Raw genomic sequence first — 27422 nt, forward strand, 5'->3', positions numbered from 1 at the left:
CCAATATAGTATACTTAGCCATGATCTACGGGAGTACAAACATATATTGAAATGTAAAAGAAATGCTTAATAGACATAGTCAATACATTTCTTTAAAATATATAATAAACTGTATCGGTTACCAAGCAAGATGGTTGATAATTTAATAATAACAGAACCTGAGCTATGATAAATCTCTTTATACAGTGGAAAAATAGAGCACTGAAATAGCCAAATAGCCCTTACAATTTTCTGCTTTCCCCCTTTTTTTCATTCTGAGCCAACACAAGGACAGAAACATATACTGGGTATTGCAGACATCTAGGACATAAAGTGCTCGGCTCCTGTCCCTGCAAAAGGATATGCCCAAATTTTTATATTCCAGCATTTCATCTACCTTGTGGGGCTGCTGAGAAGCACAGGTGGCAATAAAAAACATTCGCATTGTGAAAATGGCAATGGTAGCATGACTGTGACTGTGGTATGTTCTCTTTGGTACCACTCCCTGAAGGAAAATGGGTCTGGAGGCCACCCCAACCACTACCCTCTTTCTCATCCATACCCAGCACAACACTTAAAGAAGGCCACCCAAGCCAGCTCCACTATAGGCATTAAAAAGCTATTCAAGCCTTTTGGGCTCTTTTTACTGAATGAAATACACATGTGTGCACTAGTGACTGAAGACTTAAATTCTGGATTTCAGAAGCTACAGACAGAAAAAGCCATTCTGCTTTCCTTGGTTCTGAATCAATAAGGTCTATCTGCCTGGGGGGGGGGGGGGGAGAGTAAGTAACAAAACAAAAGGGACCTCCATGTGGTCCAACCTAGCTTACTAGAATTCTCAACTGGGGTTTGAGGTGAGGCCCCAACTTGAATTATGGCTGTCCTTCCAGACCTTGCTTATTTACATACAATTTGAACATTTGAGGATTAAAGCAAAAAGTAATTATCAACTCTAAATACAGGCATTCATTAATTTGTGAGTTATATTTTAAATGTATTTAAATTAAAGTGCCTTTCTTCTTGGGGAAAGGAGGTGGCCTGTCTCAAGGGTAGTTCAGGATCATTGCCCCAGGAGCCCTGAGGCACAACATGCAAATGGTACCACTCAGTGGGATTCCAGCTGGTCTACTTGACAACATCCACTCTACCATATACTGGGTTTTGTGCTTTACCATAAGGTCAGGACAGAAATTTTAATCTAATACAGCATATTTTCTGCTTTTAAATGTACTTCTTTAAAGGAAAAAACAATCATTTTGGTTCATGCAGTTTTACTGCCTATCAGTTGTCCTAAATCTGCTCACTACATGGATTGAAATAGGAGCACAGAAGAAATAAAGCACATCCTGCCTTACCATTTTTATTAACTTGCTCTGGAGAGCAAGACCTGAGAAGGCAGGGAGCTTCTACTTTAGATTTCATCTGCAATCTCCACAGCAACTGTGAGTGGAAGTAGTGAGTCTGCAGCCCTGGTTTAGCAGGAGAAAGGTATTAGATAATTAGATACATCCTGACCCTTACTGAATAGAACGGGGATTGTGGTGGAGCTTACAATAACCAGGATAGGAGTCCTGGCTCTGGGAGAATGCACCACCTTCTTCGGGGGATGGGGAGAAAAAAAACTACAAAATGGTACAAACTCAAGAATTAGGGGATAAAACAGGGATGTTTATGGTCAGTTTCTAGGAAATGCTGGCTCTGGGAACCAAATTTACTGAGAGGCAGAAGGACAATGACAATGAGAGAACACCTAGTGGAGGAATTAAAATTTGATATGCAAGCAAATCTCTTTTTTTTCAGGCTTTGGAAATTTTGTATCAACAGATGAGGGAGGAATAATATTAGCTTAATTAACCAGTTTTGACACATGGTAAAGAAAAAATAAGAACAAAAAATAAACAAAAAACAACAATGGGAAACAGAAAGGGCTGTGGAGGATTGTGCCAACACATTTCTTTTACATATGGTCCTGGGAGCCAAGGATCCATTTAAAAACTAGCCTGAAGTTGAGAAACTCAGCAGGACTTTCCTGGAAGGAACAGGTGGAATACTAAAGAGAAAACAGGAGAGGCTAGTCTAGCCCTATGGTGGCATAAAAGGAATGCTTTCCTCCCCTGCCCCCACCACCAAGTAAAGTCTCAAGTCACTCAAATCCTGAGAAATTCATTCAGATTAACTTATTACTAGTAAAATATCAGTGTTTCCAAGAGCTGAAGGAAGGTCTTCACATGGACTACGTACAAATAGATCTTCAGGTCTCATTTGGTCCTCAAAGACCCAGGCTTTGTACCAACATCAGTAACAGCTTCGGTTCAGAAAACTGTGAAAGAGTATTTTCTTGCTTTAGATGAGAGGGAACAAGAGGCAAAGCTCCTATGAAAGGAAAGTTTCACAGACCTGTGGACTTGAAGGTGCAAAACAGCAGCATGAAAAGAAATACCAGTCTCTGGAGTTATGCTAGGGATGCAGAGAAAGGGGAGGCATTTTCCTATGAAATATCTATACTAGAAGTAGGGAGAATTTCACTCAGAAAAATGCTCAAAGAGTACTATAGTTCTGAATCCCATGTTCAATTATTTTTCTTTGGTGTGCCAAGAATGTAGGGGGCAAACAGCAAGAAAAATTTGAGTTTTTAAATATCCACAATAACAAGCACTAAGGAAACCCACAGCATCCTAGGAAAGACCTAGGTATTACAGGTAGTACCAGAAGGTTGTATCTCAGTTGGAAGAAAGCAGAAAAGTTCTGGAGGGGATTCAGTTTAAATAGATGGTATTTTTTTTAAAAGATTCTATTTATTTATTCATGAGAGACACAGACACACACACACACACACACAGAGAGAGAGAGAGAGAGAGAGAGAGGGACAGGCAGAGGGAGAAGGAGGCTCCATGCAGGGAGCCTGACGTGGGACTCGATCCCGGGTCTCCAGGATCATGCCCTGGGCTGAAGGCAGCTCTAAACCGCTGAACCACCTGGGCTTCCCATATAGATAGTATTTTATCCTTTCTTAAGGATAATTATAAAACAATATAAACAAATGTGTCAACCTACCTTTTGACAGGAGATTTATTCCAAGTTAGTCAAAACTTCACAGATTCTGAACTCCGACTAATAGCATACATGGATACAATCCCCAGTAAGGCAAAAACCAAGAACCTTGCTCTTATGCCAGTAAGGCTCCTCAAATTATGTCTAAGCTTGCAAGTGGGTGGCAATGATATATGGATGTAGTTTATAAACAGCTCTGGATATGGAAACTACTTTTGGTTAACAAGTGCTATTATTTTGAAATTTTGTTTCTAAATTATAAATCAATGCAGAGATACTTTCACGAATCCTAAAGAGACTGCTACCTTGCATAAACAGAATATAGGAAAAACTTAGAACAGACATAGTCTAACTTTGGAAGTATACAAGGATCTACTTTAGTTCCAGTGAATGCAAGTCAGGAAACAGAGACTAAAAAAATTACAATACAGGAGCGAGATCCTTAAGCAATTTGAGATTGCATCAGAGAAGAAAAACACCTGACATAGTGCAGGTTAGCCAGCAGAAGGAAAAAGAGGATTCTATGCATAAAGATATCACAAGCAAAAATACGTCAGAGAGACAAAAGACCATGGTATGTACTGATGAATATAAAAACAATACTGCTGGACAGTAAAATGTTCAGAGACATGACAAGAAAGTCAAGGATCAGATCATGGAGGGCCATATATGCCTTATTAAAGAGCTCTCACGGATTCTGTTGGTATCACGGATATAATAAAGGGATTTAAACTGAGGACCAGCATAGTCTGATTTGGGTTTCAGGTAGATCAAATCACAAGGCAACTCTGTAGATGAACAGTTTAAGGGCTATGAAACTATAGGGGGAAAAGAAAGGCAGAAAGATGATGTAATAATAGAGTGCAAGGTAAATGGGATCTGAATTAGAGCAGGAGTTGCAGGCTCACAGTCAAAAATTATGTGTGCCAAATACGTAAGAGGCAAAAGGAGCAAAACTTGGTAATTAATTAAAGGTAGGAGACAAAATCAAGACCTGCCAACACTGGAACAGGAGACTCAGGAAAGGAACTAACTTAAGGAGATGGTGATGAATTCTGTTTGGAATCTCCATTTGGGGTACTTTGGGACTTCTAGGTAGAGATACTCAGCAAGTCAGGTCTGAAACTCAGAAGAAACTAGAAACACAAATTTGGTATCTATCAGCATTTAGGTAGTAACCACAATAATAAGACTTTGGGTAAGATCATGCAGGTAGAGACTGTACAGTTAGAAAGGTGGTAGCCCAACATGGAACCAAGAACACTACCATTTAAGGAGCAAGGGGGAAAAAAGGGGAAGGAAGGGAGGGAGGAAAAGAGGAAGGAAAAAAAGAAAAGATGAATCTGAAAGGAGAAAGTAAAAGAGTGGTCAGAGAATATATTACAGAGTTTCATGGAAGCCAAAAGAGAATTTCAATAAAGAAATTATTAGGATCAAATGCAAAACATAGGCCCAAGAAATGATCACTAAAAAATGGCCATTTTGGCAATCTAGGAGTCACTGATGATCTTAGCAAGATCTCATTACTTAAGAAGTAAAGCAAACTGCTGTAGAATTGGGGGGTGGTCTGAGAAATAAAGGGGGAAGGAATAGAAGACAACACTACTCCTTTAAGAAGTTTACACGAAGAGCAAAAAGACTGGACAATACTTCCTAAGAAACCCTTGGGTCAGTGGAGAGTCAGAAAAAGGAGTTTTTTTTTTTTTTTTTTTCTTCCAGTTCTACCACTATGCGAAATTAAAGCTCTACCACTGATTCCAAGAGGAAAATAGCTTGGCTCACAGACAAACAGTTACCAAGGTTGGGAATTCCATATACTAGAAGAATAGCAAAGTTAAAATGTGCCATAGGATCTCTTAGACAAAAATACTATCAATGATAATACTCAAGGGATGAGGTTCTGGTTTTGCTACTAAGTTGTGTCACCTTGGGCAAATTACTTAGTTTTCTGTATCTCAATTTCCTCACCTATAAAGTGAGGGCAGTAATAGCACTTATCATCTAAGTTTTGTGAAAATTAAATAAGATGCTGCACACAAAATGCTACCACAGTGCTGGCTTAGAGCAGGACCTCAAATTTGCCTTTAACAAGAACAACAAAAATTATATAGTTCTTAAAAATTTTCACTTTTTAAAAGACCTATTTTAGTTGTGCATTTATGATAAATCCTCATGGCAACCTGCTTTACAGGTTCATAATTAGTTTCAATAAATAGGTCACCATTAGTCCACTTGGGGTGGGGAGAGAAGCACTGTAAACACATTACCGCATGTACATGTATATACCTTAAAAATCAGTAAAAGGGAAACCAAATACTCCACTGTAATTTCAAATTCAAAGGAATTTTTCTCTTCTGTGGCACTGAAGTACAATTCTCATTAATTTCTCTAACAAAGTATACACTGCAGTCTTGTTCATCTTTGTGTCAAAAATGAATTAAACATAACTCTGAATAGTAATAAGTGCTGTAATGTTGTCTCCCTTTTTAATTTACAAGTGCCGTAGTCTTTAATGATATAGCATGCAACTCTTCCAGCCAATCCAAAGAGACAAAAAGATTCATTTTCCAGATCTATATGCAGTTACATATTTCCTTATATATCAGAATTTCATTACTGCTGAAACAGATAAAAAGGCAGCATACAGCAAAAGATCTTATGATCAATAATCAACGAGTCTAAGATCTGGGTGAAATGCATAAAAATACATTACATTTCATAATATACAGCCTCATTACTGCTAAGAAGAATGCTGTCACCTTTTCAACAAAACACCCTCTTTTTAATAAAACAAAGAGTAAAAACACCAATAAAGCTCTATATCAGAAAAATGAAAGTACAAATCTATAATTAAAATGTCATTAAGTGATCTGAATTGACATGATAATGTAAAAAAAAAAACCATCAAGTATGCAGTTTAGTAGTTATAGTAAATGCACACAGTGGCCAAATTTATATTCAGAAATTTCACACATAGATCTTTTAAATCAGTAGTATAGTTCCTAGCCAAAGTCCTTAAGACTTTATTTTCACAAATAAACCTATTTAGCAAAAAACATTATTTCTTGGATGAATTAACCCAACTGCAAATGAGTATACAATTAAACATCCTCACTGTTTTTTCTCTTTTCTCTTTCTCTGGTCTGTACTTCAAGTACAATACAATAGTCACTAGCCTGCCAAATTCACCAAGAAGCACACCAATGAGAATACAGAACTAACATTTATGTCTGTGAAAATATTTGACAGATATTAAGCAATTAAAGCTGTTTGGCCTTTAATGTTAATATGTTTTTTAAAATACAATCTGTAACATCCCAGTAACAAAGGTCTAACTCTTTTCCTCTCTTTAGTAAATTCTCACTAAATAAAATTGAAACAAAAAAATAAACCTTTCTGCCCCTCCCCACCTGCCCACGAGTACAGAAAACCACGATATTGGTACTGAAACAGTGAAGAAAGTGCCACATTCAAAATTAGATGGCATTCTCAAATAAAATCCATCTCAAATAATTGTACTACATCCTATACCAACTCGGAAGGTATTCCAGGTACTGTAAATGGTACTTCTTAGTTAATAAAAAGTCCATAAATCAGAAAAAAAATTTTTTTTGTCGCCCATTCAGGGCAGGCAAAAATGTATTACGCTGTGCACTAAATTAGGACTAAAATTACATTATGTGTTGAAGTGAAGGATAGAGTGGCAAAGTAAAAGTGATGTCTTTGTTATCCTCCCCAAAATAATGTTGCTGGCACTGGGATAGTCCATACAAAGGAATAAAGAATTACCCCAGGTCTGGACTCAGCACTGTTTGTACCAATCGCGGTCTAGCAGTGGTAGCACTGCTCCTTTTGTGGCAGGGTTAGACCCTTACAAAGAAGTGATTCTTTGGTTGAACCAACAGCAACCTAGACTCAACCTGTAATAGGAAACACAATTTTTAAATAACTTGAATGAATTTGATTCCTGGTGGCAGTCAATGAAAATACCAAGAATAATTCATTAGTGTTATATAATATACACTACAGTAATTGCTTATAAACAATTTACATATTTTTGTACATTCTTTTTTTCTTCTTAAGATGACATTGAGCTAAATGTCTGAAACAATGCAAGTGTCTGAAAATATAATATAAACTATATAATAAAATATAAAATATATATAAACTATATAATAAAATATAAAATATAAACTTCTATGCAGAAATACGTATCACATCTTTTACTAGATAGGGAAGGAAAAATACATTATAAAAAGCAAACCCAAGTCACTTCCCTTAGGTTTCCTTTATATTTCTAGTGGAGTCAGTAAAGAAGCATTTGTTTCACGTCTCTATTGGTGGGACATTCTCAAAGGCAAGACGACCCAGACCCAGGCTCACTTTGTACCTGGAGCCTGTTATCCCCTCCTCCAGCTCAACACGGGCGTGCTGTCTGCACCCCAAAAAGTACAAGAGCTCCAAGATGCAGGGGCAACCAACCAACAGATGCAGCCAGACGGTCGAATCACCGTCTAATGACACTCCAGAGCCAGCCGCATCCAGTCTCCCCGAAGGGCTCAAGGTGTCGCTAAGGGAGGAAGACGGGCGGGGGCGGGGGCGGGGGCGGGGGCGGGAGCCGAGCCGCGCAGGTGAGGCCGGGGCGCGGCGCGTCCCAAGACGGCGGGAAGCAGAGGAGTGACGCACGGGGCGGTCACCTGTGGGGCCGGGGCCACGGCCGCGACCCCGCCCCAGGGAGCAGAGAGGACCGTGGCCGGAAGCGCCCGAGACACCCAGAGAAGCGCCGCGGGGGCCCCTTCCGCCCGGCCTCGACTCACCGTCCACGGTTTTCTTCTTGAAGAGCGACGCCATGGTCAGGGGCCGCGCCCGGGCCGCCCGGCTCCGCCCGGTCCCGCCCGCGGCCGGGAGAGGACAGGAGGGAGGACTCGGGCCCGCAGACGGCCCGCTGCGGCGGCGGGGCGAGGGGCAGGCGGCGAGGGCAGGTCTCCGGGCAGGACCGCGGAGGGCGGGCGTCGCGAAGCCTCCCGCAGCCGAGGCGCCCGAGCTCAGGTGACCGGCAACTAAGACACTTTTCGGAGAAGTCACTTCTAGGCGGCGCCTGCGTATTAGGCGCGCGCGCCTGCGCACTGCGGCGCCGGAAGCCGCGGCCGCTGCCCTCACCCCGGCGCTGCCCGCCCTTCCCGCCGCGGCCGTGCGGAGCGGTGCGGTGCGGCGCGGGCGGCGCGGGCTCGCCTCGGGGGGGGGGGGGGGGGCGTGGCGGGCCGCGGCGGTGGGCAGGTGCCTGCGGGGCTCGTGGGGCTTGCTGGCCGAGGGAGCGTGCGCGAGCCCTTGCCTCCTCGGTCGGGGGGGTCTCCGGCGCGGCGGGACAAGCGTGGGTCGTCCCGGAGCCAGCTGGTTTCCAACATCCCGTTGCTGGGTCAGGACTTTCCCAAGTTCGGGGCTGGCTGCGGCCGGGGAACGGGGGCCGGGGCCCGGGGGCCGTGTCTCCGAAGTTCACGGGTCTCCCGCCCTGCCTGGTCGAGCCTCCCGCGCGCTGGCGGGTGCAGCCCCCCCCCCCCCCGGGGGTCCTGAGAGGCGCGCACCTGCCTCGCCCGGCCCGGGGCTCGACCGCCCGGCGTGCTCCTGGGAATCCTGTTCCTGGGCTCGGGGATGGCGGGAGGTAGGGAATAGGGAGCAACGTAATGCAACACTTTTTATTTACTGTTCTTGGCCGGAAATGTGAAAAACACAAACAAAAAACCCCACATCTTTGCATACGGATTTGAAGGTCTCTATTTCTTAAAATCTCTATTCCTTGTAATTGCTCGAGAAAAATTCATGAAGATACTGTGAAGCTATTACAATGCTATGTGACTGCATCTTGATGCTTAATGTGTGTTGGGGGAGGAGCCCCTAAAGGAAAAGCGTAATAAATTATTTAAAGAATACTTGTGCGTATAAGCATAAATACGGAAAACACAATCTTTGAATCAAGACCTTAAGTTCATTGTTTCACTCTGCGTGTATGTGTGTGTGTACGCACATCTCAGTTGAATATATTATTTCACTGTTTAGAATCGTAGTAATTTTGCTGCGAACTTCTCCCCTTCCAATCTACTAGTGCTTTAAGCCACACTGTCTTCCACGGGATAAAAATAGCAATAGCCTTTGTTTCACGTCATTTCTGCCAGGGGAAACACTGCAGTTATAGTGTCAATACTGTTAGTCACCTCTGGCTTTATGAATCATGTCTCAAAGATTTTTTGTGTTTGTAGGAGTCAGACTTTGCTTCCTCATTTTTTTTTTCTCTCTCATATCAAAGTCCTCAGGGACACTGATAATCCTGCTGTTGTTGCTAAAATTTAGCTGAGACTGCTCATGAAAACTTTCTCAGAATGATATAGTGATATGCAGATTATTCTAGATATTATGGGACAATGAGTAAGGGAACAAGAAAAACTAGAAATAAGAACTCTAGTCTCTGAACCCAAGACCTGGCCTTTCTGTGTAAACTATATGGCAAAAAGGCAGTTTACCCTGGCTGCCTGTTGTAATGAATGGTGTTGAGCTGTGCTTGAGTGCATGCGAGGCAATAAGCTGTTATGTGCGTAGTAATGGTACTCCTCCCTGCTGCAGTCACCCTTGTTTTATGACTCCTATACAGTCCCCCCCACTGACCCAATTGTAACAGTTGGGAAAAATGCCAAAATACTTAGCAGCAACCATATGGAAGACCCTCCAAAAGTGCACAGCAGGAGCTAAAGATAGGCTTGTTCATTACAATAAAGACAAAATAAAAATATGTAGTATTTAAACTCAGCACTCTAATAGCTTGATTCTCCCGTAGTTTGAAGCAGTCAGATATTAGCTGAAATGCACCAGACTGGTTGGCACTCATTCTAATTAGTTGGTGAACAAACTGTACTTGTACATGTTTCATATCTCACTCCTTATTTAAAGGGCATGCACACTTAAATATAGCTGAGAAGCTGAGACTTAGGACACCAAGGAGCCAAAAACTAGAATACATCAGTATTTTTCATTTGTTTAACACCATCATCATAAAACAAAGCACAAACAAAAAAAAACCCACCATCATCACAAACACTGAATCAATAAGACGCCTATGTAAGCATGGTGGATAGAGAAAATATTTTGTTTTTTAAAAATATCATTAAGAAATGATGAACTCATATCCCATGGTCAAATAATTGTGACTCAATGCTCTTCTTCCAAATTGCTCAGATAGCATTTTTCTCTTACCTACCTTGCTATCAGGTTTTCCATCTTTTCTCATTCACTTGTTACAGTTCTGACACCAATTCTAGTATGTGTGTCTTTCTCCCCCCCCACACACACACACACCAAGCAATTCTCAGACACCATCTATGTATTCCATACATAATTCAACTAGACTCGCCACTCTCTACATGGAGTGGAGTGTCAGTTTCACTGGTCAAAGGTTCAGTTTAGAATTGTCCCCACTTCAGATGTCAATCACAAATCCAGGTTGTTACTTGTGATTCTGACGGACCAGTTGTAAACCAGAGATTTCCATACTGTACTTCTCTATCTCCCACCTTGGGTTTGATGAATTTGTTAGGTGGGCTCACAGAACTCAGAAACCCTGTTTCTTTATTTATTTATTTATTTTTTTAATTTTTATTTATTTATGATAGGCACACAGTGAGAGAGAGAGAGGCAGAGACACAGGCAGAGGGAGAAGCAGGCTCCATGCACCAGGAGCCCGACGTGGGATTCGATCCCGGGTCTCCAGGATCGCACCCTGGGCCAAAGGCAGGCGCCAAACCACTGCACCACCCAGGGATCCCAGAAACCCTGTTTCTTTACTAGATTGCTGGTTCATTGCAGAATATATAGAGGATACAAATTAACAGCCAGAAGGAAGAGATACTCAGGGCAAGATTCTGAATGCAGGAGTTTTTGTTCTCTTGGAGTTTGAGGCCCCAGCACCATGGCATATAGAGGCAGTCTGATTTCACCAACCTGGAAGCTCCCTCAACCCTGTCCTTTTAGGTTTTCATGGATGCTTCATTACTTTGCATGACTGATTAAATCACCAGCCAGTGGTGACTGAACTCCATCTTAGACACCTCTCCATTCCCCAGAGGTTGAAGGGCTGGCTCTGGACGTTCCAAGCCTTGAATCACATTATTGGTTCCCCTAGTGACTCTCATCCTTACGGGCTTTCTAAAAGCCACCTTATTAACATAAAGTCAAGTATGTTTGAAAAGGATGTCACAGCTATCAAGATACCTTATCACTTAGGAAATTCCAAGGGTTTTAGGAACTCTGCCAAAAACAGGAACAAAGATCAAATATATATTTATTATAAACCACGATATCACATTTGTCCATCACATAGAAGCAGGTTTTGGCTCACGCTAAGAAGAAGGGCTCTTAAAACCAGAGCTATTCTAAAATGGGATGAGTTACGTTCCTTGTCATCAAGGAATTGTTCCATGAGGAGATTATTGTAGACAGGATTCCTTTAAAGAATCAAAGGCTTGAGTAGAAAGTTTCTAAGTTTTCTTTAAAATCTGGAATTTTATTTGAATAACATAGTGTCCAGGCCAAATATTTTGGTGTATGGTATTTCACACCCTACAGATAGTACTACCAAATCCTGTTGGCTTTACCTATAAAGTTATGATGAAGCCAAAAAGATGTAGTATTTCATCATTTTGAATCATCCTGATTAAGGTAAGCTTTAGGTCTCATCTGGATCATTACCACCTGTGCTATTTCCTTGCTTCTATCCTTACCTCATTCCACTTTCGTCTCAACATTGTTGCAGGATTTCTTTTCCTTCTTCCTTCTGTGCCCGATGTTCTTGGTCCCACCACTTGAAGAATGAAGAGGTAGACCAGACAGAGTGGTGGGCAGCAAAGTAAGGCTTATTGAGTGATAGTAAAACATAAAACAAAGTTTACTGAGTCATAGTAACCTTCACTGAGTAATAGACAAATCTCCCAAAGAGGGAGGAGACCCGAGAGGGTTGCCAATGGAATTTCTGTTTCTAAGGGCCTGTTGGAGGGCTGTTTTAATGTGAGTAACCTTCCCTGTGCCTGTCATCCAATTGAGTTTTTGTCTTCTACCTATCACATGGGAAAGGGTGGAGGGCTCTTTCCAGGGTGGTGCAATATCTTTTCAAGGGTGATTTCCTCTTAGGGATGGGGGCTCCTTGTCCCTTCCTGCCTTTCCTCTAACTGTCCTTCATCAATGACAGTGTTCCTGCTAAAATATGAATGAGCTCATGCTGTTCTGTTTCTCAAAAAGAGAACAACATACTCCCAATACTTATGCCTGGAACACACACATGCGTGCACACTCAAGGACACACACACACACACACACACACACACACACACACACACAATCTATTCTACAGACTAAATTTCCATTGTTTATTCATTAAATGTCCAAATTTTTACCATCCAGACCATCCAGGTTGCCTTCCTCATTATTTCCCCTCATTATGTGTCACACAGGTGGAACATAACTATTTAGATGTAATCTTAGAATTATACCATCCATTACTTCCCTAGTACTCTATACGGATTTTGACAACACTCCATTTGAGTGCATCAGCGTTTTTGGCTACGATTCTGTGAATTATATCAAACTTTTAGTCAAGTTAAACTTTAGCATTTTTTTAAAAAATGCGACTTCCTGCTTAGTCCTCCCCATCCTCTATTTGATGGATAATTTTAACCTAAAAACCTTTTAAAAACAAGACTTTTCATACATCACTAGAGACAGACATCTATTTGATGAAGGACAATGGAAGAAAGGTGGACAGGGACAGGGTTCCCCCCACCCAGAGGAAACGACCTTAAAAGGATTTTACACTAACCTGGAAGGGGCCCTCCATCCTTTTCCACACGAAAGATCAATGACAAAAAGCTGATTGGATGACAGGTGCTGGGAAGGTTAATTAGATTAAAGCAGCCCTCCAACAAAGCCCATAAAAAATCTAGACTAGGATATTTCCAATGGCAACCCTCTTGGGTCCCTTCCTTCTCTGGGAGCTTTGTACTCTATCATTAAATAAACTTTATTACCCCTCAATAAACCTTGCTTTGCTGCCTAGCACTCTGTATAGTGTAGCTCTTCATTCTTCAAAGCAGTGTGACCAAGAACCTCGGGCACCAAAGAAGAAATCCTGCAACATGATTCATCTTTGTATTTATTCACTTATACAAGCACGTTTGAGGCATTGTAGTTATCTCTGAATTCATTTATATTAAATAATCAAGATTTTAACTTTCAGTTTTAAGACCATTTTGAAGATTTTCGTAATTTTTAATGAGACAGACATTTCTGCTAAAATAAAGGTATATTATGCCTATTTTTCATTCACACTTTATCAGTTATAGCAACCATTAAGGTAAGAGAGATGAGTTCATACCTGAAGAAAAAATATTCATTCCATGTGATCAATGATATCTTTTCCAAGGATTAATAAAACATAATTTCATAACCTGTTTAAAATTGTTTTGTACAGTATTTCATAAAATAGTTTCCTCTTCTTTGAATATCAGATATTTGCCATTCATTGGCTGTTTGTGTCTTAGGTTATAATTTGAATGGATGCCCTCTTCTAGTCTGTTGGCTCTTGAGGTGTATCCTGTCAAGGTGGAGAGTGCTGACACAAACTGCCTAGGTCTAATACCAGCTCTGCCACTTTCCAGCTAATTAGACCTGGGGCAAGTCACTGAATCTCTCCATGTCCATTTCATCTCTATAAAATTGGGATATCACCTTCAAATGACTGTTGAAAGAATAAAATAAGTTAATACATATAAAATTCCCCAACTGGGCATGGCACATAATAAGCACTAACAAGGTATTACTGTTCCCAACTTACCTTTACATGTTTTATCAAGAATCATCTCTTTACTTGGAAATTCACTTAGTTCTAGATGCTTTCATTCTGTCAGCTACCACTTCCCCGTTAGTCTATTTCTCTCTCCTTAATTTAGAAAAGAAATCTGGTTTTTCTTGTCCCTGGTTCTATTATTTTTATAGGAGTTGACTTGTATGTCTAACATTGGTTTTTATTATCTTTTTTTTTTTTTTTTTTGAGAAAGAGAGAGAGGGAGGGGGCAAGGCAGGGGGAGAGGGAGGGAGAGTGGAATTGAGAGATTCTTAGGCAAACTCCATGCCCAGCATATGAACTCAAAATGAGGCTCCATTTCACAACCCTGAGATCATGACCTGAGCCAAATCCAGATTCGGGTGCTTGATGGACTGAGCCACCCTGGTACCCCATGTCTTTTATTATCTTAAGACGATTCATTACAGGTTTCGATGTATTGTTTTTTTCTCCTTGGCATCAGCTCCTAAGCTCCTTGAGTTCAGAAAGGATGTGTTGTTTTTATTCTTCAATGATTTTCCCTCTTGAAAGATACATAAATTTTTAAAACTTAACTCGATAACATCTTTATATGGCTATGCTTTAATATTTTTAATGCCACATGACATATCTATTTAGTATATTTATATTGATTTGACATAATTTCAAGCCTCCCCAGATGTGAAGGGCATCCAACAGTATCCATCTCTGTAAATAATGTAGGTCTAGAGTTTCTAGTTCAAAATCAATAAATAATTCTGTCATAGCTCTAGGTAAGGATTTTGTGTGGATATCCTCTTTTTTGGTTTATACTTTGTTTTAAATGCCTTGGTTTAAATTTGGTCATACTGTAAGATATTTTATTATTTCATTCACTACCTTACACTGTATTTTGTTTTACATTCAATAATGCTACAATACAAAGTATGACTTTTTATAAACAAAATTATGACTAACATGTCAACTTACATAGCATTTAAAAATTCAGAGACATAGTATAGGACAGAAACAGTCATTGGAGAAGTCTAAAAATCTCATTTCTTTTTTTTTTAAAAGACTTTATTTATTCATGAGAGACACACAGAGAGGCAGAGACACAGGCAGAGGGAGAAGCAGGCTCCCTGTGAAGAGCCTGATGCGGGACTCAATTCTGGGACCCCAGGATCACAACCTGAGCTGAAGGCAAACACTCAACCACTGAGCCACCCAGGTGTCCCAAAATCTTATTTCTATAAAAGGTAAAAAACCAACAGAAACGAAATGGCTTTTGAAAGACCAATAGCTAGTGAACTGTTGAGTCAGAATATGTGAGGACAGACTCTTTTAGTGTGTTTATGCTTCCTAGCCAACGAGGGTCTGTTTTTCAGTTCTCTTGTGACTGTGACTAGACAGGTTGTGTGTGCTCAGTGGGGCAGAAGAGCCAAGAGTGTGGACTATCAAAGGTTGCTACTTCCAACATTTACTCACAGAGGAATACAAGAGTTGATAGGTAAGCTAACAGAAGGATCTCCTGTTTTACCTCCCATGCTAGCTGCCATCTCTTCTCAACATCCTCATATGGATGCCCCTCTCTGAACCTCTCCAAATCCAGAAGTTAGGCAGCACTTACTCTATTTGACTAAAGAACAACACTCAAATGAGATTATCTCAAACATATGGATAATTTTTGTTTTTAAAGACAAATAAAGTATGCAACATTGTCCTATGCTTCAGCATGTTCAGTATGTTTTAACATTAAAATGTGGATTTTTTTCTATAATTTCTGAATCCATGCTTTATAGTTACAGAAATTCACCTCATTTCTCTCTTTGTCAAGTCTTGCTTTTAAAAATATATGTCATAAAGAATGAGTCAAACTAGTCAGACATTTAGTCAATGAAAAAGCTAAATGAGTACCCTAAATGTGTATGGCTGCACATCATTGGTTTTATAGTCTATGAGAGTTCATGTGTTATTTGGAATATGTAATAACATGATCCTTTTTGAAAAATAAAATAAACTTTGCCCTGAATTCCTCACAGTGTTAATAGTAGTTGCACATGAGTAAATCAAGACAGAATTTGTGCCCCCTGGCACAACGGAACATATGTATATATTTGCTCTTCAATCCAATAAGGACTCTAGAGTGCAGAAGTACTACCACACACAAAATAGAAAATAACTTCAATATATGCGTAATGGATTTGAATCTTCAATAAAGTAAACCTTAATAGCTATCTCACTTTCTATTTCAAATGAATAGAAATTAAGAGAGGCTCTGAATGTTAGATCTTGGTAAATTAAAAAAAAAGAAAAAATCTTGGTAAATTAGTAAGTATAAATAATTCACTAAAACAAAGGCATTGTGTTTTCTATACAGATAAGGTAGCCTTTTAATAAGGCCCATTTCAAGCTACATTTAAATGGTCTTCTCATCATTGTTTTGTTCAGTCTTGTAACAAACACTTATAGAGCAGCTACTATAGAAAATATGTAATACTTGTTAGTAACTCTGAGGGATGTAAAAAGGAAGTAGATATGAATTTTGTTCTAAAGAAGTTAAAAGTCCAGTAAAGATATTAAAGATACATCAAGAATTAGATGACAAGGAAAAATATGTGGTTGTAAAACTTAGGAACACTAACAAAACTATGCAATTAATTGAATTTATAACTATAAATTTGATGTTTGAAAATCATTCAGATAGCTGGACTATAATTAATGTATTGAATTTAGAATTTGTCTTCATTTTAAAAATAAATTAAATATATATTTTCTTTTAAATTTGTTTCTCTTACATTCAAGGAGATGATTCAGAAGTTCAAAGATGCCTAAGAGCAGATGAAACATTAAAGCAATTTTGAAAATAATTTTAGACATTCTTGATGCAAAGAAATATAATAAAGTCCAAAGGCAGAAGTCTGAAATTGTTGGTAGACATAATATCAATGATAAATAATACTTGAATGTATACAGTGTTCAGACTCCTAGAGAATACTGTATTGTATTTATATGGTTTAGTAGGAAGATTGCTTATCTTCACCCTCCTACTTCTACTGGAATTGTGAGAATTATAATTTAGGCTACAAGACAATTATAGACTACAAGAATTATAATTTAGGCTACCGTTTCAAAACAGAAAATAAACATTAAAATTTTAATATTACATTTGTATTATAAAATTTTCAGATAATCATTCATAAACAAAGACCTGGACATTGTTTGTTGGAATCTTCTTGTTAATATGTATTTATACCCAGTTTTGGGATTACTTTCTATCAGAGACTAACTTTTACATGGTTCTTATGATCACATAATCAATAATCATATTTAGTAATGGCCTACTCTAGGTACAGCCCAAAGAGATATAGAGAAGTATTAAGATAGGGTCTTTGCCAGGATGCCTGGGTGGCTCAGTGGTTGAGCATCTGCCTTCAGCTCAGGGCGTGTGATCCTGGAGTCCCAGGATTGAGTCCCACATCGGGCTCCCTGTGTGGAGCCTGCTTCTCCCTCTGCCTGTGTCTCTGCCTCTCTCTCTGTGTCTCTCATGAATAAATAAATAAAACACATTTTTTTAAGAAGATAGGATCTCTGACTAAGAAAGAATAATCTATTTTCAATGATGACAACCAACCCTACAAGCAAATGACTTGTAGTAGGAGCATTAAATTTGTAGTTCACAAGAGCAAGTTGATCAGTCACATCAGAACAGACTGCAGGGCAGCCCGGTGGCGCAGCGGTTTAGCGCCGCCTGTATAGCCCAGGGCGTGATCCTGGAGACTCTGAATCGAGTCCCACATCAGGCTCTCTGCGTGGTGCCTGCTTCTCCCTCTGCCTCTCTCTCTCTTTCTCTCTGTGCCTCTATGAATTAAAAACTTAAAAAAAAAAAAACAGACTATAGATTACAAGAGTTTTTATGACAATAGTTGTTGCCTCTGGAGGTGTAGAGAGTCTCAGGTACAATTCGGAGATTAACTATTTTCTCCTGGTCTCTCTACTGAATGTCCACCTTTTTGTTTTACTACCAGAAGGATGTGGTATGAGTTTGCTATTGTTTCTGTCACAAATTACCACAAATTTAGTTGTTTAAAACAACTCAATTGTATTATTTTACTCTTATGGAGGCAAGAAGTCCAAAATTATCACACTGGACTAAAATCAAAGTTTTATCAGACTGTGTTCCTTCTGGAAGCTTGAAGGGCAAATCTGCTTTCTGCCTTTCCGATTTTTAATTTTTTTAATTTTTAAAAAATTTTTCTTCTTTTTTGCCTTTCCAATTTTTAGAGCTGCCTGAATTCTTTGGCTTCTTGTACCTTCCTCCATCTTCAAATCCAGCAATGTCATATCTTTAAATCTGTCTCTGTCTCTGACTCTTCTGCCCTTTATCCACATTTAAGGTTACTTGTAATTACATTGAGCCTATCCAGATATTCCAACATTGCCTCCTTATTTTAAAATCAGTTGACTAGCAACTATAATTCCGTCTGCAATTTTAATTCCTATTTGCCATTTAACATAACACTTTCACAGGTACCAGGTTTTGGGATGTGGATATCTTGAAGGGAAAGCATTCTACCTGCCACAGGTGAGACTAATTTTTAAATAAAGTGTGAATTATTGGTTCTGCATAACATTCTTTGGGCTCTTTTAGTTGTACAGTTTTTTCAATGGTACCTGACACCTCCCATATCATTATAAAAAGCACTGTTGAGCTTACTGACATGCATATGCTATTCTTTGCTACTTCTGTGCCATGGTTAGATGCGTACAAAATGGTCATCTATATAGCCTTCATTGGGCAGGAGTATTTTTGATGCTTTCTCATATCAGCCCTAACAGATTTTTAGAAAAGGGAGTAAAAGATATTTGGGTATATCCTGACATGAAATTTTCCATTAAAACAAACTTGGTTTAATACTTTGTTCTAAAGTCTCTGCTTCTTGGGGCGCCTGGGTGGCTCAGCAGTTGAGCATCTACCTTCAGCTCAGGGCGTGATCCTGGAGTTCCAGGATGGAGTCCCACATTGGGCTCCCTGCATGGAGCCTGCTTTTCTCTCTGCCTGTGTCTCTGCCTCTCTCTGTGTATCTCTCATGAATAAATAAATAAATAAAATCTTTAAAAAAATAAAAATAAAAATAAATTCTCTGCCCTAGGGACATATATAGTACATTAGTATTTAATCAAACTTTTCTTTAATTGATATTTAATTTTGGACTCTAGCTGCATCCATAGCATTAACTACCAACATATTTAAATGTTTAAGTAATGGACTGCTTTTTTAAATCTTTCATATATACCTAGCTCATAAAGGTCCAATAAATATTTGTTCTATTGAGTCAACAATTTTCTTTTTTTCTAGGTCAACAATTTTCAATTGTCAACAATTTTCAATCAAAATTTAACATACAATGAAATATGTCTCAAAAATGCATATTTAAATATATCACTCAATTTTATTGAAAATTTTTTTTGAATTTTTTATTGAAATTTTATTGAAAGACAAACCAGTCTAGCTCAATAACTTTATTCAGTTACTAACAATGAACTTTATTCATTTCTTCACTTGTTCATTGACTTATGCTAAAATTTTAGAGGTGAAAGAGATCTATAGATAGGTCATCTATTATAAGATCTTCATTTTGCAAATAAATATATCAGGGACCCATAGCAAAGAATTTCTAAACCTCACTGTTGGCCAGTGAGAGATTTATAGCTAGAAATCCAGATGACCCAACTCTTAAGCCAATGCGTGACCTGTCTCACAGATCTGTCTTAGTAAAAAAGATACAAGAACAGAGAAGATCCTGGGAGGCAATATGAGAAATCTGCAGTTGTTGGTACATTTAAACATCTTAATTTATGAGGAAATGACAGGATGTTCCACCCAACATCAGTGCCCAGAATATAATTCATGTAGTTCATTAAGGCCGGTTGTGTAGATATGAGGGGCCAGACCTTTGGATAAACTTCGCATTCTCTTTGGTACATTTGAGCTAGGATTTTTTTCTTTCAACAAATAATTTCTGCCATTCAATATGTAGATTCAGGAGAATACTCATTAATATTTTTATAAAGATATTCTAATTTTAATGAAGACAAAATTATTCTAGGTCAGAAGCATATATGGGCAGAGATGAGATTAGTCCCTAAAAGGAATGATGCAGAAATGGGATTGGGATTATGGAGATGGGAATTTTTAAAGCCCTATCCACAATCTGCTAAGGAAATTTGAAAGTGGTGGAGGCAATTCTCATGAACAAGTCAGGATGTACACATATACTCACCATTTAATTTCTTTTTTTTTTTTTTTTATTTATGATAGTCATAGTCACAGAGAGAGAGAGAGAGGCAGAGACACAGGCAGAGGGAGAAGCAGGCTCCATGCACCGGGAGCCCGACGTGGGATTCGATCCCGGGTCTCCAGGATCGCGCCCTGGGCCAAAGGCAGGCGCCAAACCGCTGCGCCACCCAGGGATCCCTCACCATTTAATTTCTAAGCCATCAAAAGCCATTCTTAATTCTCCCAGTTTTCTCAAACCCGGCCTAAGGTTATGCTTGTTGGGGCAGTGAGGTAAAGATTGAGAGACAGTGCTAGCATTTCCATGGGACACATATTCTGCATTTAGAAGCTAAAAGCACAAAAATAAAATGGGCTTACATTTTAACCCAAAATTACAAAGATTTAGCATATTTTAGGATATGTTTTTACACTAAAAAATAAATTACAAAAGGTTTTATGTCAAGAGAATGCCTAATGACAAGCTAGACTTTTCCAAAATAGAATCAGAAATATTGGTCAATTACATTATATGAATACAAATATAAATTCTGGCTAATAGTATTTGACATTATAAGAGATGGCAGCTTTCTTGTTTTTGTTTTTTTACATTTTGCCTATAATCCATTACTTAGTAAAGCAGATCTAAGCAAGGGGTTGTGTTACCAAAGGAGGTTGGAGACTCTCTCCTTGGGGGTCATAAATATAGTTTTCCATCTGCTGGAGACTGTTTAGGTGAAACATGCCTGAAGTCAGGGGCTGGATCAGATGATCTCTGGGGGTCTCTTCCAGCCTTTTGAGTCTTTGCGAGAAATTTCTAATCAGCATGTTAATGAGTACTTTAAATTTGTATTCTGGTTTCCTTGAAGATAATTACCAGAAAGACTAAGCAGAGAACAGCATTTCTAAATACCCGTTTAAAAGAAGAAGGAAGAAAGAAAGAAAGAAAGGAGGAAAAAAAACCCCCACAGTATTCCATTTAAAAAGAAAAAAAAAGAGCTAATACATGTGACCCACTTGATATCAAAGAAGGCAATTACCTGAGAAGGTAATATGGTTCAGTGGTCTTGGTAACGTCTGAAAAAAGTCCAAAGCTATTGGATCTTTTCCCTGTTCTTACAATGTCTTGCTGTGTGACACAGAGCAAGTCACTTGACCTTAGTTTCTTCATCTGAAAACACAAGAACCCAGAAGTTGTGCTTGATTACCTGACTAATATCAAGCTACAGGAATTAAATGAAGAATGGAATTTCATTTTGGGTTTCATCACTGCTGTGGTGATGACAGATGGGAATCCTATGAATGAGGTTAGCCCCTGCGCTTCATTAACTGACAGAAAAAATGTCTGAATGACATGGAAGCTAAACTCTGGGAACCCTGGAAGAGATCTTAATTTAGATATTATATGGATGATACAACTGGCAAAGATTTATTTTTATTTCAGTATTATGGAAAATCAATTGTGATATTATCCTGTGTTTGATTAATCCAGTTACTTCAGAATTGGCCCTGGGAAAAACATGTACTAAGTTAGGCCAATGTGTCTTCTTCCTGAACTTATTTTTTAAAGAGGAAAAAACCCTTCTTACTAACATGGACATAGAGCTTCTTTATAAGAACAAAAGTATGTCCGTCCAAATTATTTTTCTCCTTCCGTCCTTTCTTTCTTCACCTATAGTAAGATAAATTTAATCTGAATTTTTATAGTTTTTGTCACAAAATGTGATTTTTTCTGGGTGACTAAGCTGGCATTTTCTAAACGTGGCACATTGGGTTAAATGCTTAGCCCCATGCTATTTTCAACAACACATTTTTTTTTCTCCATCAGAGATCATTGCTTGATAATAGACATACCCTAAACAAGAATTAAGCAACCTTATGTTTTGACACACTCTTTAGAAAAGACAAATATCAAACTAAAAAAAAAAACACTAAGATGATATAAAGATTAATTAATGCTATGTTTGTGACCAAGTTTGGAAAACTGTAACATCTATACCAGATTAGAGATATCTGAATGCTACTAATAACCATTATCTATATTTCAATACACTATATTTCCATTTAAAGTGAACAAGTAGTTGGCATTTTGTTAGAGATTACAATAATATGCAGCCTTTTGTTCACAAACACTGAAGAGAGGGCAGGGCTATCACTGGAAATATGGCTCTATGTAAAGGTTTGGGGAATCATAAATTCTGATTCTCACTCTGCCATTCAGCTTTTAGATGGCATAATACCTTAGTCCCACCATCTGTACAGTATGAATAATCATATTTCGCTAACTCACAGGTGTGTTGTAAAGAATAGACAATAAAAAGTAACTCTGAACATACAATCAGTCTCAGAGCTCTGATAATAAGGAAAACAAATGGTTAAGAGATACAAAACAAATGGGTTGAACTTTATAATAAAATTCTGAGACTCACATTTAACTTCAATTAAAAAATTGTTTTCTAATGATGCTTACACACCAAAATTTTCATACAACTTAACTTTATTCACAAAATGTACATGATTTGGACTTTGGCATAAAATTCCAAATGAAGTAAAATTCCAAAGTCCAAATCATGTACATTTTGTGAATAAAAGTTTCATTCCAAAGTCTTTAAGTGACAATAAAGGAGAAAACACATCCTCAACTTATTTTTGTATCTTCTGTTGAGGGATCAGGTCGTGGTAGATTCTCACTATGGGTCTATACCGTATTTAATACTATATTACACCTTTTTAAAAAAGACTTTATTTATTCATGAGAGACAGAGAGAGGCAGAGACCCAGGCAGAAGGAGAAGCAGGCTCCCCGCAGGGAGCCCAATGTGGGACTTGATCCCAGGACCCCGGGATCACACCCTGAGTTGAAGGTGTCCCTTAAATTGACTTATACCTTTAATGAAGGATTGAACAGTATACTTTATCAAAAGAGCAGGGACTACGGCAACTGTTAAAAGAGTTGAAGGAACACCTTTTCCTCCAGGTATTGACATTTATTAGCACACAAAGGTAAAATGCCCAGGAAGCCTTTGTGTCTATTTCTTTTAAAGTTTGGATTCCAAGGATACCAAATCTGTATGCCCATTTGGTCAGATGTCTAACCTCAGATATTCAGAGTACACATATGACACATATGGTCACTAAGCTCCCACGTTTGCTTATTGATGGTCTATTCCCAAATATAGGAGAAATAATTGTAAACCGAGAAATCACCCTGGCTGGTGACTTTTAAAAGCATGTTACTCAAACTGAGGGTTATCAAAGAGGACGTGATCAGAGGGATAGGTTAAATAGGTGGTGGGGATTGAGGAGGGCACTTGTGATGAACACAGGGCATTTATCGTGTGGAAGTGTTGAATCACTATATTGTACAGCTGAAACTAATATTACACTGTATGTTAAGTAGCTTGAATTTCCTACCATCTACAACCTAATAAACAACTTTTGTCTTGACTGCTTTACCCTCTGTGGAAGAAAATCAGGGTTAAGACAGGCAGAGATGGAAGTTGCATGGTTCTAAATTCCTTTCTTTTTATGACTTTCTGGGAGGATTTCACCCTCAACGTTACACTTTCCTTTAGTAACTTCCCTTAGCTTTTTCCTTTTATGAAATCTGAGCTTCTTAAAAGAAAAAATGAGATAAGCAGCACAAATGAATATGTTGAAGAACCCTGCTTCAAGTGTGAGGAAAGCCAGAAGAGGATGTCAAGTGTGGGTAGTCAACAATTGTGAAAATTGTGTACAGTGAGTGAGAAGCATGGGTCAGACACAAAGACCATTTTATTCTGTGATTATCATTGGTGAATTGTGGTTTCATTAGTGTAGTGCAGAAGGTCAAAATACTGTGCGGTAAAGAGCAAATAATGGTGAGAAAAAGTGAAGTCAGCTAGTATAAAATATACTTCAATTTTGAGAGTTCTCTAATGTAGGAAGTGAAGCCATCTATTTTTTTTCTTTTTTTTTTAATTTATTTTTTATTGGTGTTCAATTTACTAACATACAGAATAACCCCCAGTGCCTGTCACCCATTCACTCCCACCTCCCACCCTCCTCCCCTTCTACCACCCCTAGTTCGTTTCCCAGAGTTAGCAGTCTTTACGTTCTGTCTCCCTTTCTGATATTTCCCACACATTTCTTCTCCCTTCCCTTATATTCCCTTTCACTATTATTTATATTCCCCAAATGAATGAGAACATATAATGTTTGTCCTTCTCCGACTGACTTACTTCACTCAGCATAATACCCTCCAGGAAGCCATCTATTGAGAAAGAAATACATGGGTAGAATTGTGAAGTTTTGGAAGAGTCACTATGCTAAATTCCCTTGGAATCAACAATATTTTGTTGTTTATAAGGAATAATTTTTCCCCTAACATTTTAACAGCTGATGGCAACTTAAAATCATTGCTGGCTCAGTCTTGAGGTAACTGCTATTTCCAGCACATACGGGAACTCGATCATGGCTATTCATATTGTCACTTAAATTGAGTTATGTGCATTGCTGAAAATGTCATCTAAAAGATTACTTACTTTGTGATTCAGTTTTGAAACAGTAAGTTATTTTGTACTCAGAAAGGCATGTACCCAGAGCAGTGGGGCATGAATTAGATATTAATGAAGCAAATATTCATGGGGATGGGGAATGAACACAATTCTCTAGATTTCTTGTAAAGAACAATAGAAAACTTTAATGAGATCCAAGAATATATGATACATATATTTATTACTGAGTTGTTTGTAAAAAGATTGGCCATCACACACCAAGCAATGCAACTGAAAGAAAGGAAAATTGCCATATACCTCAAAACAGATGAATCAGCTTTTAAATCAATGAGAATTTGGTGTGACCAATTCAGTTATAATACAGGATATCCACTGGTCAGAAATTTTCAGGTAAATGAATAGTAGCACTTTTACTTCCAGCAGCTGAAGCACTTTTACTTCTTTCAGCTGAATAAAACTGAATAAATATATGGGTTTATGTAGAATAAATATATATTTAACCAAATAGGATAAGCTGATGAATCCTAGAGCACTAAATAAAGATTAGGAGCATGGATGATGAAAGGCGATGCATATAATTGCCAATGGCCAAATGTCTCCTCCATGTTAAACTTTAACCTCAAACTATTTCTGAATATCTCAGAATATCTCCTCAAAAATGTTACTCTGTATTTGCATACACTTGCATGGGTACACACATGTGCGTGCACACACACACACACACACACACACACACAGATGGTTGGTGAATGGCTAAGCTGGTAAATGAGATAAATGTTTTCTGAGAGAGATAACTAGAAAGCTTTCTTCACAAGTATTAATATTTTACTTCTGGATTTTAGTTTGTTAGTGGACATGTACCAGGCTAGTTTAAATATAAGCTTATCCAAACTATAATGTCTTTTTTTTAAAGATTTATTTAATTTATTTATTTATTTATTTATTTATTTATTTATTTATTTTAGACATAGAGAGAGAGAGAGAGAGAGAGGCAGAGACACAGGAGGAGGGAGAAGCAGGCTCCATGCCGGGAGCCTGACGTGGGACTGATCCCGGGACTCCAGGATCACGCCCTGGGCCAAAGGCAGGAGCTAAACCGAGGAGCCACCCAGGGATCCCCAAACTATAATGTCTTAATCATTATTGCTGGCAACGTGAATGAACAACTGCAACCTCGTGATTTTCAATCAACCAGCCATTTAATTGTATCTGAAGTAGGGCATTGGTCCTTGTTTCTGAAAGAAAACTTTCTATTCACACATTGTAGTAAGATTGATAAAGTGTCAGATATCAAAAACTGTCAAATGGAAGTCAAGAGTCTAGATGAAAAAAAATTTTTAGATGAAAATTTTGAAGAAAATAGTGAAGATGTAAGAAATAACTATGCATCGGGGTGCCTGGGTGGCTCAGTTGGTTAAGTGACTTTTGATTTTGGCTCAGGTCATGATCTCAGGGTCATGAGATGGAGTCCTGCATTGGGCTCTGTGCTCAACAGGGAGTCTGTATGAGATTTTCTCTCCCTTTCCCTCTGCTTCTCCTCCAACACGTCAACATGTTCTCTCTCTCTCAAATAAATTAATAAAATCTTTAAAAATAAAGGAAAGAAAGAACTGTGCATCCACAGAAGAGCCGCACGGAGAATAACAGTTAGTGTGAAACATGCTCATTGATGACTGAGCCAAAAAGAGATTCAGAAGAGTGAATCTGAATTCTGAAAGTGAATACACTTTAGGAATTCCATAAGCAATTGGAATTGAGACTCAGAAAAGTTATTTAACTTGCCTGAAGAAATACAGTTTGCTTATAGATTACATTTTAAAACTTTTGTATATCCAACTAAGCCTAAAATAGCTCTTTCAATAACTACATAATTTTTGAAAATGTAAGTTTTAAGAAAATATTATATTATAGTTTAATTGGCAGAGTTGTCTCTTCTCAACTGCAAATAATGACATTTGTAAGAATTGATGGCATGTCAAATAAAGTACTGTAACAGAAATTTTTGTGATGTTATTTGCCACTTTTCTTTCTATATACTCTCTCTCTCATTGATTTGTGTAGCCCATAATAAGTAGCAAATGTGTTTTAGGAATTCCACTAAACACTAAGGATAAAAAGGCTAATGAGGCTAATGATTAATGTGTTCACAGTCTAGCTGGGGAGAAAAATAGAAATAAATAATTATACTTGGGGTGATATGTCCTGTAGTAAAGATGAATAGAATAGATGTATACATTAATGATGTAGATGAATAGAATGGATAGATGAATAGAATAAAATAGAATAGATGTATACATTAATGATATTCTTGGAGTGCCTATGAGAGTCACTGCCTCTCTGCCTGGGAGATTTTGAGAAAATGTAACAGAAAAGAGATTAGAGATTAAGTCATGAAAAAGAGTTTGTTAGACTAGAAAAGAACATATTTTGAGCAGAGAAAACAATATATGCAAAGGCTCTGTGGTAGTGAAGGGCCTGGAATATTCAACAAATAGAATGAAGAAAAGAATCACAGAAACACTAGCAGCAGAGGAACTTACTGCGGTAAATTGGAACCAGGTTTTGAAATATCCTCTTTGTAGTAAGGGGAAACTCTAGAGAATTTTTCCCAGCTTTTGATTTTTAAATTTCTTTTTATTGTGGTAAAATACACGTAACGAAAATTATATCATTTTAACCATTTTTAAGTGTATGGTTCAGGGCACCTGGGTGGCTCAGTGGTTGAGCATCTGCCTTCCGCTCAGGGTATGATCCTGAAGTCCCAGGATCGAGTCCCGCAT

General features: G+C 38.4%; 1 protein-coding gene across 1 annotated transcript in view; it reads right to left on the minus strand.

Moving 5' to 3' along the window:
- Positions 1-8201, minus strand: part of CHMP2B (charged multivesicular body protein 2B) — a 28992-nt gene extending 20791 nt beyond the window's left edge. The window contains exon 1 of the mRNA XM_077878749.1: positions 7851-8201. Coding sequence (XP_077734875.1) covers positions 7851-7884 — 34 coding nt within the window. The 5' untranslated portion in view covers positions 7885-8201. The remainder of the gene's footprint in view (positions 1-7850) is intronic.
- Positions 8202-27422: the final 19221 nt, after the last annotated feature.

This window comes from Canis aureus, chromosome 30 (genome assembly GCF_053574225.1).
Source record: "Canis aureus isolate CA01 chromosome 30, VMU_Caureus_v.1.0, whole genome shotgun sequence".
In the NCBI taxonomy this organism is placed as follows: domain Eukaryota; kingdom Metazoa; phylum Chordata; class Mammalia; order Carnivora; family Canidae; genus Canis; species Canis aureus.